The 14,516-nt window shown below is 38.1% G+C and overlaps 1 protein-coding gene across 3 annotated transcripts; it reads left to right on the forward strand.

The window, feature by feature from the left end:
* Positions 1-1,045: 1,045 nt before the first annotated feature.
* Polr2E (DNA-directed RNA polymerases I, II, and III subunit Rpb5) lies at positions 1,046-10,233 on the forward strand. 3 transcript variants are annotated; one of them, XM_087358006.1, is made up of 8 exons: positions 1,046-1,361; positions 2,355-2,443; positions 3,038-3,099; positions 3,753-3,892; positions 4,379-4,518; positions 6,233-6,311; positions 7,078-7,156; positions 9,775-10,233. In XM_087358006.1, the coding sequence occupies exons 1-8, from the start codon at positions 1,305-1,307 to the stop codon at positions 9,885-9,887; spliced, it is 759 nt and encodes a 252-aa protein (XP_087214132.1). In that variant the 5' UTR covers positions 1,046-1,304; the 3' UTR covers positions 9,888-10,233. The 3 variants fall into 3 exon arrangements, with proteins under 3 accessions (XP_087214132.1, XP_087214134.1, XP_087214133.1); XM_087358008.1 differs by lacking the exon at positions 6,233-6,311 and having other exon boundaries at positions 1,047-1,361; XM_087358007.1 differs by lacking the exon at positions 7,078-7,156 and having other exon boundaries at positions 1,050-1,361.
* Positions 10,234-14,516: the final 4,283 nt, after the last annotated feature.

A 14,516-nucleotide genomic window follows, 5' to 3' on the forward strand; every position in this document is an offset into this window, starting at 1 on the left:
ATTTATTAGTATTTATAATTTGTTTTGTTTGCCAGGTGAATAGTGTCTTTAAGTATTTCATATATGTATTTTTTTATTTATCAAAGTCTTTACTGCAAACGATAGTTGTGCCTCTTTTCCCATATGTAAAGCAGCTTGATCTGCAATATATACATTACAGAGATTTACATTTGGGTGTTTGTGTTTTGCATTCAAAATCTGATAACCATAAACTTTTTGAACTATGCAAAATATGAGAAGCATTTACCATTGCAACTTTAAAAGCCTTGTTAGAGCAGGAGGTTGAGGTCATCAACTGCTTTGTCAGTAGATGCAGGCATTGAAATTACTCATTTCATTGATTTTGTATGGCAAAAAAGTTACTGGACCAGGTTTTCTTATATTGCTTAACGCTAAATAATTGTTTACATATTTTTCCCAAGATTTGTATTTACCTAATATGATTTTAGTTTTTGTGGAAACATAGCACAAGTCTGGCTCCAAGAGGCCAAAAATAGTGATATTTGTATTTCATTTAATCAGCAGAATCTAATGTATCTTTATTGTTAATGAGAGTTCTGCTTCTCAGAACATCCAGAATTTCAACATAGAAGTAACCATTTTGAACTGTGTTAAATTGTACACAGTCTATAAACGTACAATATTTTATTTAGTGGAATTTGATGAACAAAGCATACAATTTTTGGAATTGCTGGTAAACCAGTAAATTCAAAGAAAATTTTTTAATATGAAGGGAATATGGTGTAATAGTTGGCAATATGTTTAGGTTAGGTTGAAAGGAAACTGACGATCACGAGGCGTAATATATATTTCGTATTTGTGTGCGCATGAAAACAAAATAAAGCGGGATACTGTGCTGTTTTGTATTAGTGATAAAAAAGAATGGATGACGAAGCAGAAACGTATAAGCTTTGGAGAATTAGGAAGACTGTAATGCAGGTATTGTGATCTATATTCATGTAGAGGTGGATTTTGTTTTACTAGATTAGGTTTAACATTTAAATCCTACTAGCAATGGGTTTATTTCTTCATGCAACACAGAACATAAAGGACTTTGGTGTTAACTTCCAAATTGGTTCAAGCATTCCTGTCGCGATATTTGTGTGCAGGATAAAATAATCTTAATATACCACGAAGTTATAAAATAGTTCTTCATTGATCTGGTGTAATAGTTGGCAATATGTTTAGGTTAGGTTGAAAGGAAACTGACGATCACGAGGCATAGTATATATTTCGTATTTGTGTGCGCATGAAAACAAAATAAAGCGGGATACTGTGCTGTTTTATATTAGTGATAAAAAAGAATGGATGACGAAGCAGAAACGTATAAGCTTTGGAGAATTAGGAAGACTGTAATGCAGGTATTGTGATCTATATTCATGTAGAGGTGGATTTTGTTTTACTAGATTAGGTTTAACATTTAAATCCTACTAGCAATGGGTTTATTTCTTCATGCAACACAGAACATAAAGGACTTTGGTGTTAACTTCCAAATTGGTTCAAGCATTCCTGTCGCGATATTTGTGTGCAGGATAAAATAATCTTAATATACCACGAAGTTATAAAATAGTTCTTCATTGATCTGTCCATTCGGACTTTATATTTTTTAGTGCATTTCTAATTTTTGTCTTTTAAAAGAAGATTTTGCGCTGTACGTTTGAAATAGCAAGAATTACGGTATAAAGTTACGGTTTAAAAGATAATTTAAATCATTATAGAATTTTTTAACCATTCAGTCACCACGCTTAGGTGTCATTTCTTGTGCAGCCTGGTACTTAGTCTTGCTGCTAGCTCCACTTTTTTAACTCCTTAGGGTTTTGTTTGGCTTATTAGATCTCTGGAATTTTGCAGAACAATGGGATCTGTCTCAGGTATATGGGTCACATGTTACAATAGATTAGAATAGAATGTATTTACACCCCATAGATCCTTCATAGGCCCAAACTGTTGGATTCTGGGGAAAAAACTGGCATTTCAGTTTTTAGTAAAGCTTGCCATAGTATTTAACCACTTAACAGCAACAGATTTGAACTAGTCACAGCTGCTTATCACATACTCCTACAACTAAGTTCTAAGGGTTTGTTCCTTGGAATAAGTTATAGCCATCTGTTCTGCACACTTCATTCCAAATTCATTTTGAATTTAACAATATATTAGTACATTTCTTCATTAGGGTGCCCACGTGATTTTGAAGCCTCAGAAATTTAGCTACAATTTCTATTGATTATGAGCTATTTACCCATGCTTACCATGTTTGGAGCTAAATATTTCCTATAGTTTTCTCTGTTGTAGTTGAATGTGATAACATATTCCTTTGAACATAAAAACACATTCAGCAATTTATTTTGTTGCAGTTATGTCATGACCGTGGTTACTTGGTGACGCAGGATGAATTGGATCAGACATTGGAACAGTTTAAAGAGCAATTTGGAGATAAACCAAGGTACATCCTGCTGTCTTTTAAATTAGAATAGTACAGTTATTTTGAATGGGATATTGGAAATTATTTTAGAGTTTTTTTCTCTTGCATTGTTATATTGTTCATCATCAGACATTTGAGTAGTATTACTGAGATAACATTTATTCCTCTGTAACAAATTATATTTATTGGCAGGTTATGTTATAAGCTGTTATGTTGATTAAGTAGTTTCAGTTCTATTTCACCATATGGTGCTGTATGACTGTTTTGACACTTTAAGCAGAAGAATTTCAGTGGGAAATTGTTTAATTCTAAATGCAGAGAAACTAGTAGTGATTTGTACTTAGTAAGATTTGAGGTTTTCATGGCTGTGAGTCTGAAGATGGCTGTCTTCTGGGTGGTTGCGCCATGTGGTCTGGTAGAAGGTCACCAACATTTCAGAGGTCCTTGCTGCATCCACCATCAGAGCACTGATGATGGAGGCATTGCGCAATCACCCAGAAGACGGCCGTCTTCAGTGGTTTGTACTTGTCATTCCTGTCTTCCCTGTAATTACATATTTGATGGACTTCACAAGGAATCTTGATAGTTAAACAGTTGTCATTTGCTTCATTTTAGTGAGAAGAGGCCGGCAAGAAGTGACTTGATCGTGCTTGTGGCTCATAATGATGATCCCACTGGTGAGTTTAAACTTGTATCTTTATGGACTGTATATCCAGCTATAGTAGACAGATGTCAACCCTCATAACACAGAATTGTTGTGGGTATTGAGCCATTCCATTATTATTTATACAGGCTTTAGTCTTTGATTTGACTCTCCAATATGAACAACTGTTGTGCCAGAAATCTTGATTGAAGATATTACTGCAGATTTTAACAGTTTTGTGTATTGTGTAGTACTTCATTTTTTCTGTAACAATTCAGTTACCATATATTTTGGTGGAATTGTTAGAACTTCTACATCTGTATTCTGAATTTTGATCTCAGCCTACAGACTAGCTCTCCTGACAGAGGTTCTTCATGATGTTCTTTATTCCCATCAGGCAAGTGCTTTGATAATGCCAGAAGTTAATCTCCATGTTTACAAAGCACACCATTGAAACTTCTCTTGAACTAGTTCATTTTACCTTACATCTTCTTCCAAAGTCTTTTAAGTAGTTCATTCCAGGATATTTCCCCACCAAAATTCTGTATGAATTTATTGTCTCCCCATGTGTTCTGCATGGTTAGCAACTATAATATTGATGATATACCACCCTTAATAGATTAGTGATTTGTCAAATTAATAAATAAACAATACAGAGTCAGTTGACTGATTTCTCTTGTTTTTCAGATCAGATGTTTGTGTTCTTCCCTGATGAGCCAAAGATTGGAATTAAGACCATCAAGACCTACTGTCAGAGAATGCAGGAGGAAAACATTCACCGAGCCATCATTGTGGTGCAGCAGGGCATGACCCCATCAGCCAAGCAGGTAACACAAACCCACCACTTTCTCTGCAGTCCCCATGCTATAAGCCCTCGAGAAACTTATATTTTAAGTAAAATTTGATGTTTTGACTGAGCACTGTATTGGATTGTATTAACTAGATAAGGTGCAAGATATCTGCACTGTAGCTAATTGTAGCCATCCTATTAAACACCGTGGAGGTGCTTGCATAGAGAGGACATATGGCTCCTACTCATTCTTGAGTTTGGCACTGGATTGGGGTGATTGGTCAGTGTCACACCCTGGCTGTAGAGACTGTAAGAAAAATCCTTTACCCCTGCTGTGTATTGAACCTTGTTTGTTCAGTTCATAGTCAGACACTGTACTGACTAAGATACCCTGGTTTGTTAGGCTGTCATATAGTCATACATAACCTCACTACCTTCATGCCCTCCCCATGTCTTCATGTCATGTGTGTAGGCACCTTTGTTCTTATTCTACCTTTTCATTGTATTGATGTTTATGTTGCAGTCACTGGTGGACATGGCCCCTAAATATATCCTTGAACAGTTCCTGGAATCAGAGTTATTGATCAACATCACTGAGCATGAGCTGGTGCCAGAACATGTTGTCATGACCCCTGAAGAGAAGCAGGAGCTGTTATCTAGATAGTATCCTTTATCGAGATAACACTGACTCTCGTTGTTCATCTTGCAGCTTTGTTGGTTTGGTCCTGTAATGTATATGAAGACAGCACTTACGAAGGTACACTACTCTGGTGTGACCAATGGATCTAATACCTCAGAAAATGTGGAGATTTCACTTCCTCTGTGAAGAAAATCTCTTCCCCCTCTGCTAAACCACCCCACAATGTTATTCTTTTTGTACCACCATATTTTTTGATGTGAGAAGAATTTTGATGTAGTAGATGTTTGTTATTCACATGGGAGTCAAACGTCTGGAACATCGTATCGCCTGAATATATTTCTCTCAGATTTGTTTTCTGCTTGTACTATTTGAATTGATATAGTACAAGCAGATCCTTGTTTAATGTTTTCTGTCACAGAGTTTCATTTGAGTGATCTGATGGCAATAGTTTCAGCAGTTCAGTTTTCTAAGTTAACTGTTCAAATCCAGTGCCCCTAAGGAAACTATGGCTTGATATTTCACTTTATTTGTGAGAACTTATTATCTGTGTGAGAAAGGAAAAATCATTTGCTCATTTCACCTATCTGTTTGTTGTTAAATTTAAAGGACGTACCATTAGTGACTGATGTATTTGTAGTGGAGAAATTCCCATTGTGAACAGATGTAAGTATATTGATGTGTGGTTTCAGAATTGCGTAGTTATTGGTACTCTGCTGCTGATTATGTTCGTGATTATTATTGCATGACAGCGGAGATGTATCTCACTAAAACTCGGAATAGATAATATGTGTGCATGGTGTCTGTAACGAATACTTTCCGTTATAATGCCAGAAATATGTTGATGAGAAGTAACTATTATCACAAAGGTGAACTTGGATAGCTTGTTCATTGAAGTGGCTTGCTATGGACGAAACAAGTACAGTTTTATTCATGGTAAAGGTAGTTAGTTTCTTCCGCATTATATCCAGACATCCACAACATGAAGCTGATAACTTGTCAATGCTAGTAGCTGGAATGCATGCAGTTTTACCTTTATACCCATTGCATGTCTTCATTTAATTGTGCTTAACACAGGACAGCTATTGTTTTGTGTTATTCTTTACATGTTCTTAACACCACAAATTGAACTTGTTGCCCTGATGATGGAGGCAGTAAGCACCTCTGAAACATCAGTTAGTTTCTGTGTAACTGCATGGTGCAACATATCAGAAGAGGGTTATCTTCACATTCAGTGCTGTGAGAACCTGAAATCTCGGCAGTCACAAATTGTATGATGAACAGTATCATTCAAAAACGCATTCCCTTCTGACACTCGGTGGGATTCTTGTAGAATTCTGGGGCAAGTAAAGTAAATACAAGTAGGAAAGGATTTCACTCACTAGGACAGTACAATGCAGAAGCACTTTTCATGACTAGATTGTGGGAAACGGTTGGCAGTACTGATGTTTGGGAAATTTTCTGAGTTTATTCACAAAGTAACAGTATGCATCCTTTTTTGCCACTCATCATGGAAGTGTTGTATTTGGACATGTTGTGTTGAAATGATTTGTTGTGTGTGAGACATCTTCATTTGAGAATAAATGGTATCTGCTCTGAGGGCCTGTTGAATGATTCTGGTTCTTATCACTAGGCCAAAGAAACTTCTCCCAGTATTTTACTAAACCATTAGGCTGTAACTGTGAGCCTCTATCTCACTAACTGACTGCTGCTGTGTGTTGTGTCCTTAACCCTGCTAAGTAAACTAAGGGAGAACCAGCTGATGAGAATCCAGGCAGGAGATCCTGTTGCCAGATACTTTGGTCTCAAGAGAGGTCAGGTATGTAAAGTACCAAGTTTTATTTTTAAGATTTTGACTTAAGGCGACGGAAGCTGTGTCTCTAAACACTGAAACAGATATTACAATGTTCGCCCTTTGCTTCACTATTTAAATGCACAGTCTCCTGGTATGGTAGGCCACTTAATTTTTAGGTGGCCTTTAAATGTTTGAGTCTGACATGTTGGGCCTTGGATGCAGCCACATTTTCATTACATTTGAGTGTTTTTTTACCCCACTTTTAGCTAGTCTGAGTTTGTAAGCAATATTAGAATCGTGAATTGTGTCATGCTATTTCAAGTACAGATGATGTCTCGTTAGATAAAATATAAAAATTATCAGTGGTGAGTAGGTGTAGTCTGGAAGGGTATGGCTGAGGTTTATTTGAAGGAACTGCCCTGGTATTCCTTGAAGAAATAGAAAAAACTATAGGAAATTTCATTTAGGATAGTGTAGCTGAATTTCAAACTGTGTATCTTCCAAATACAAGTCTGCTACCACAACTGTGTGGACTGAGAAGGCTTCTGTCATGGTTTTTGTTTTGCTCACCTCATGTTTTCTGTTTACAGAAGTAGTACTCTACTACATGTCATGTCCATTTAATGTTGTTTTCATTTTGTATACAGTGTAGTTCATTGATTGGTAGGTCAGATTCTATTGACATTCATTGCTCTTGTCCCTACCACAGTTAAGCCTTAATTGAGATTATTCATAGAGTTTTATAATGTAATTTTGTTAACTGTACTTTGTTTACCCTTAACTTTTAAAGCAACCTCAAAGAGAATCATCTACCACGAATTCAAACCAGCGATCCAATCTGTCGCTATTTTGGCCTTCGCCGGGGCCAGGTAAAATAAGAATTCGTTGTTGAATGCTTGTAGATAATGGATCACGCATCAACTAATATAACATGTTCTTGGTTTCTGTTACTATGCTGTTTTATTAATTTTAATTTGCCGTGTTATTTGTGTGTGGTTTGGTTTGATGTAACCAGTGTTTGAAGTGGCAGCAAACAAGAAGCTGCAAGGATTATTAGGAAGCTTTAGGTTGAAAAGCAAATGGGTTAAGGAAAATTTAAATTTAAAAGGAAGGTAGTTTATTTATATTGTGATTTGAGATAGTTGGATATAATTCAGCCAGAAATAGTTCCACAGTATTTGTATTGAACTTTTCCATTTGAAAAGAATTGATATTTTAAAATTGGTTTAGGGAAATTGCATGTGGATAGAATCCAATGCTGTAATTTTACAGCAATAAAGATTTTATACAGCTTAATAAATGCAAATTTTTCACTGAGGACTCTAGACCATAGTTTCCTTGGTTTGTATGTTATGTTAAAAATATTGTTGTCATGGTGGTAAATTAATGAATCCAGAGGAAAAATCTTGTATGGCCACATTTAACTTAGATTGTTTTCCATTGCATTGCATTCCGTAATAATTCAGGTGGGGTAAAAAAATGATAGTGTTCTTGATATGCGTGGAGCTACACCAAACCCCTTGGTACTGCTGCCCCTGATGAAGAGAAGGTAGTGGTAGATGAGTATGGACTGTTGATGACATTATGATTGGCAGAGGAAAACCAAAGTACTCTGAGGGAACTCTGGCCTAATGTATTTTGTCTAACATGAAGACCCCTAGAAATGAACCTATGCCTTCATATTGAGAAGCTGGTTACTGGTCTTAGTAGCAGCTGTAAAATGAATGGTGTGGCTGTAGAAGTACTGAAATGGTATATTAGATGTTATTAAAGATGGGAGGGGTTATTATTTCAGAAAAGAATCAAGATTGTATCGTGTCCCACTCATTATACCAAGAATAACACATTGTTTGTAGCTTGAGGTCTTGTTGTGCTGTAGAGATAATTTCTGTGTGTTTAACAACGAGCATAGTGTAGAAAACAATTTTATGTGACATGTGCTATTTCATCTTTGAGAATACCAAACAGTGGTTTAGTTCAGCCTGTTAAGTAGCATCCATATAGCTCCTGGCAATTCATATAAGTATTTATTACATTAAACGTGACAGTGGTCATTGTTTATCACAATTGTAGCCTCTTTCCTTATTTTATAAGGTTATTGGGATCTGTCTCCCTACAGGCTTAGCTGCAGAGCATAGAACTAGTCATTCATTCCCATCTAGAGATTCACTTCCATATCCTTTGTTTGCTTCATGATGTGGTGCCTAGACTTAAGAGCTACAGGGTGGTAGGTGTGTTGTGTACCTGAGCACTGAAGCTGTTGTGAATGGATTATCACACAGGAAGCTTTTGTCCAACATGTATTTAGAGTTTATTTCTCCCCTACAAATCATCTTATCTTATTTTGTAGATGACTCTCAAAGTACTGCCCTCCTGCTTGTAATCATGTCATAAACCCTCTGAAAGTATTTTTTGAATCATCAAAGAGGTAATGTCTCTTTGACTGTTATGTTAAAGTTCTTTCAAAGTATCTGAGTTGTTCAGATAAATTCCCCCACAAATAAATATTGCACAGATTCACATCTGGAGATTTAGAAGGCCACAATCTGCAAGTTATCAACTGTTCACCAAATACCTCTTCTAGTGCATTCATTGGGAAATTTGTTGTGTGGGCCATGGCATTCTCTGCACATGTTCTAGTAATTCCCTGAAGAGTGATGTCAGACTTAGTTGAATGCAGTGGTCAGAATTTATTGTTTCTTTGGAAAACAAAGGCTGTGATTTTGTGTGTACTCACTGCACATCAACCTCTGACTTTAAGGTCATGCCAAGGAACTTCTTGAATATCATGGGGATTTTTGGAACTCCAGTATCTGTTATTATGACTTATCTTATTTTGGATCTTGCCATCTTTCTCCACCATCTTTCCCAGGTAGACAGATTTACCTACTTTTCTTTTCTTTTCCACTTATTTTCACCACTGAGCGTTTTCCACATTACTGCTGTCTTTAGAATGATTTCGAGTCTGTGTTTGTTGTTTACTCTTTCTTGATGGCTTTGTCTTCTTTCATGTTATTTTGATGTAACTTGCTTCTTATGTTGTAAAAAATCACTCCATTCATTTATCTACCCACATCCTGCCCTCCTATGATACATCTTCTTCACAATTCCTTGGTCTGTTCCAGCTGCAAATTTTATAATTCATCAGTCTATAGAGATCTTCCTAAATCCTTTCCCTGTTTTGGTTAATATTTTAATTGTTGACATATCTTTTATATTGTGTTCTTCAGTGCTGATTAATCAACTTGTGTCTTATATGGTCTGTCATATTCAGTTCAAAACTGTTCAATCTTATTTTGTTTTGTAGCATATAATTCTGTGAGAATGATATCTGTTTCTCTGGAGTGGAAGTAGAACTATTTTCTCTGTGTTGTAAGAAATCTATACTGTATCATGCCTGGTGTGGATTATGAATCCAGCAAAGGATGGTCAACCCTTATTATTTTTTGTGTATCATTGGCGGTAACATGGTTTTCAAATTTTGCAGGTTGTGAAAATTATCCGACCATCAGAAACAGCTGGCCGCTACATCTCATACAGACTTGTGTGCTGATGTTATTCTTGGATGATTGTGTGAGAGAAAGAAATTGTGTGTGTTAGTTGGCTGTTTGTATCTTCTGAGTGACTGGGTAAGGTGATCGAATCGAAGAATTATGACCCTTTGTTGTAGATATCAAAACTTAGAAACAGCATTTTCCTTTGCGAACTGGATAACTGCATATCATCTTTGTTAGTCATTTTCTTGATTTGGGATGTTTTCAGATAATTTAATTCTGTCTTGCAGAGATGATTATTGATGGTGATTTGTTTTCATTTCCATTGTTTCATTTTAAAAGTGAAGAATCTGCTCCACAGAATAAGTATCTTTGTACACACAATTGTTTGTCATTTCAGTGAATTTGTAGATTTTGATTTTACAAATAAAATGTCATCAGTGTTCTCATAATGAGGTTTTCCCATTTTCATGGCTTCCTAGTTCTTGTATTCCATTAACTGTACATTATTCCCATCTCAGACCTTAGCTTACAGTCCATGTAACTGCTTTGTTTTTGGTCTCCATCTTCCATATTTTCCAGTTTGTGTCTACCAAGTTCATTGTTGTGTTTGCTTCATTTATGTGTCCATATCATTACTAAATTCAATTTCATGGTGTCTTCCTTCAAGTCCTTTGTTGTCCTGTTTCATTTTGCACTCACTACATCCAGTTAATCCCAAACATCTCTGATTTATTCTTATTTCAAGTGAACTCTTATGTTTAGTGTGCACCATTCTGCTTTGTAAGTAAATTAAGACGTGATGTGATAATTACCTATATTAGATTGAGTGGGAATTTTTTTTTATTTCCTTGTTTCTTGAACAGAATTTATATCGGCTGACAGTGTTGTTAAGAACTGGTTGGCTTTTAGCACTGAACTGCATTTAGCGTCTCTCATCATTATCTGACTGTCAAAGGGTTTGGCCACTTGTTGACCTAGTCTGGCCTCAAATATCCAAAAGTATATTTAAAGGTCTTCCTACATTCTTCCCTATCTGGAGACTTAAAGATAGCAGTCCATTTACCAGGCTACTAACTTGTCATGAGGAATTTTCTGTCAGACCTACTTTCAAACCTCAAAGAAGTACACAGCTTTTAATGTTAGGGAGCCCTTTTTTGAAAATTTAAGTCACTCATGTATGATGAAATTCCCTGCCTTTTATGGAAGCAAAAGTTTCATTACTATGTTCAGAAGAACTCCCTAAAGGCCCCTGTCCTGATCCATATCCAGTCTACGCCTCGTACCCTATGTCCTCAAGATCCATTTCAGTGTTATTCTCGGTGGCTAATAAATCCTCTGAAAGTTCAAATATTTAGGAACAACAATAACAAATCAAAATGATATTCATGAGGAAGTTAGGAGGAGACTAAATTCCAGAAATGCTTGCTACTTCTCTGTTCAAAATATTTTGTCTTCCCTTCTGCTTTCTAAGAACCTGAAGATTAAAATATACAAAAAAAATTGCCTGTTGTTTTGTATGGGTGCAAAACATGGTCTCTCACTCTGAGGGAGGAACACAGATTGCAGGTGTTTGAGAACAGGGTGTTGAGAAGGATATTTAGGCCTAGGAGAGAAGAGGATGGGATGTGGAGAAAACTGCATAATGATGAGCTTAAGAATTTGTATCCCTCCCCCAATATTGTCAGGGTGATTATGTCAAGAAGAATTATATTTGGCTGGGCATGTGGCATGCATGGATGGGGCAAGAGGTGTGCACCATTGGTCGAGAAGCCTGAAGGGAATAGACTGCTGGGGAGACCTAGATGTAGATGGGAGGAAAAAATCAAGTGGGATCTATGGGAGATAGGAGTTGAAGGAGACTGGATTTTGTTGGCCCAGGACAGGGTCCAGTGGGGGGCTTTGGTAGTTACAGCTTCCCTTGTTGACCTGGAGGTCAGTTGTCTGTCTATACATGTCTGCTTGTCTATTCATCCAATTATATAGTCTAAATGTTCATGTATCTATCATTTAGTCTGGATGTCCATCCATTTATCAGTGTGTCCGTTCATCTCCCAGCCGGTTTATATTTCTGTCCGTTCATCCATCAGTTAATCCTTGTTTGTTCACCCTCACCCACCTGCCAGTCCTCTGTCAGCCCTAGTGTTGTTTCTTACTCCACAGTTTTAAGGCACAGTAGAATCCTTCGGTAAGATCGATCCAGGGAGCGCCTTGCACCTCCCAAGTCACCATCAAAATAACTGTCAGCTCCACGTTACTGTACCAGTTCTCGGTGTGACGCAAACATTCCCGTCAATTTCGTGGCGTATGTAAACATGTTGTATCAACTGCACAGTACACACCATCCCATGTAGCCTAATTTAGTTGCAGTGACTGAGGGGCCGATTGCCTAGTAACGCCTACACGTAGGCCACGACCGCCTCCTTCCACCATTTTTCCCACCTCGATCTGTGCGATGTAACTTGTGCATTGGAGACAAGTCCTTGAATCAGTCAGGAGAGGCGCTTATAAGAGTGAGCGAGACCCAGTGTGGGGGATCAGCACACAGCTTTGCGCATGCATTTCATACACTAAACGGTCAGTGTGGGGTTTGTGCTCGGGTTTCCGTGCGACACGCCTAAGTACATTTCTCTAAACAAAATGCAGGTTGAGGGAGTTGGAAAGCTGAGCGTTTAGGGGAATTTCAGAGGCATTATTTGTACACTTCATTAGATACTATCAGGGCTGCCAAATTGAGATGGGTTAAATTGGTTGAAGGAACCCTGGTGCACACTGGAGATGAGGCTATATTGTTCCCATTCGGTTTGGACCTTGTGGTAAACAAAAACCGTGCCCTGCCGGGAATCGAACCTCGGTTGTCCAGCCCGTAGCCCATTACTTTACTGACAGCATTCGGTAGTTGCGGTGGTTAAATATGTGAACGGGTTGATGTTAACTTCATTAGATGGATGAAGGTACGTGTAGCTGTGAACTGGCGTTATAATGCCCGTTACCGGGCCGCGTCATGTGGTAGTGGATGTGCCAGAAATTGGGCGCAGCCTCGCCCGGGGCATTTGCCCACTGTCTGTAACACGTATTTATCGCGTTCATTGATTCCTTACACTGATATGGAACGTGTGCTTTTGGAGCAACTTCCTGTGAAATTGTTAATTTTCGGAACAAAGATCTACGGGAAAGGGTCGAGACAACCATAAATGAGCGCTGCGTGAAAGACCGACCTATCCTACATGCCTCGTCGCTTTTCTGAGAACTAGAGTTCTGGCAGTGTAGCCCGAAGGTGCAACATCACTAATACCGAGGCCGATCAATGGGCTTGATCTTTAGTCTTTTACATTCACCTTTCATCCTCGCGACCTGTTTCCTTACGATCTGTCTTCATGGCATCCTCCCATCTCATCTTCGGCCTTTCCTCACCAAAATAATGTTCGTATATGAAACGGATCCCTTGTCAGTTCGTGGGTGAACGATATCGTAATATAGCTGAAACAGTGTAACGAAATACTCTAACAAAAATTAAATAAACCCGTATATTTCCTCCGAATATGGTCTGAACAAAACAGAAGTACGAATGCGACCTCTCAACGTCATAGACAAGAAGGTAGACGAAACGTCGTGGCGTTATGCCCATGTTGCTCGGATCACGGTCCTCTCAGCAGTTTCTTCGCAGTAGTTTGTGTGCTGCGCCTCGGGGCACAGCAGCGTTTTCGAGTTTCTAAAATTAAGGTGTGCTCGAGGGTAATTCAGCTCAGGAGTGCTATTTGAGATTCCAACTACTGGTCTAGACAGTTTGACCGTCGCTCGCGGGCATTGTGTGTGATGATCTTGAATCTGGGTCTTGTACGGTTGAATGGTAGAAGACAGACATGCTTGTTCTCTCAGCACATGGGTCTGTGGAAGCGGTTCAACCATATCAAGGCGCTTGTTCTTCGGTCATGGTAAAGACCACCATGACACGTCGTGCAGGGAAGTTGACGGTTGGTAAAGAAATTACAATTTCGTAATTAAAAGCTCATTGCCGTGTTCACAAAAGCCTGATCTAATAATTCTATCTCGACCTCTTCACACTTTATACATGCCGGTAAAGTTCTGTCGGATTGTACGGCGGGACATCCAAGCAGACATTCTTCTTCGTGCTCGGCGCCGTCATAACCTCAAATCCCACAGCACACATAATTATAGTTTTGTGTATTTTAATCTACTTTTTTATATAGGGCAAGCTTACGGGAAGGTTACACATTCTTAACAGAATGATGGGGAGCATTTTGTAAATTTAATCTGTCCGCAGTAGGCCTATAATGTTGATTTGTTACTGCAGTTCCAAGTAAATAACGGCCCAAAATCCGCGTTCAGGCGAGTACACTGCACTTAGATATTTAACCACTTAATCGTGGTGGGCTATTGAAACTAGAAAATTGGGCTGTTGCTGCTTTCTCTAAATTACATTGCCTGCAACTCTTATAAAATACTATGCTGTGTCCTCAAAATATGAAATAAATGCCCTTGGAGATAACTGGAAAAGGATAAATTTATAACGCCGTTGCGGCAGAACTTACTGTAAATTGTGATCGTTTAAACACAATTTAGGAAATTGGAAGGACGAGTTCATTGATTGGAGCTTTGGAGACTGCGTCGCTTGTGAGCCACTTAGGTGAATTAGGGCTGCCACCTCACTTGAACCTCTAAATTCATATCTGTGTTGATAATTCCAACTGAAGCCACAAATGTTTTAGAATGA

This window comes from Zootermopsis nevadensis, unplaced genomic scaffold, assembly GCF_977971745.1.
Source record: "Zootermopsis nevadensis isolate Lab colony 2312 unplaced genomic scaffold, Znev_1.0 Znev_ptg000029l, whole genome shotgun sequence".
Lineage (NCBI taxonomy): Eukaryota > Metazoa > Arthropoda > Insecta > Blattodea > Termopsidae > Zootermopsis > Zootermopsis nevadensis.

Bases quoted from the DNA above. Each gene is read 5' to 3' on its own strand.
- Polr2E (XM_087358006.1), top strand. From the start codon at position 1,305: ATGGATGACGAAGCAGAAACGTATAAGCTTTGGAGAATTAGGAAGACT. The intron at 3,100-3,752 runs GTGAGTTTAAAC...CTTGTTTTTCAG, and splicing joins TCATAATGATGATCCCACTG to ATCAGATGTTTGTGTTCTTC. The intron at 4,519-6,232 runs GTATCCTTTATC...AACCCTGCTAAG, and splicing joins CAGGAGCTGTTATCTAGATA to TAAACTAAGGGAGAACCAGC.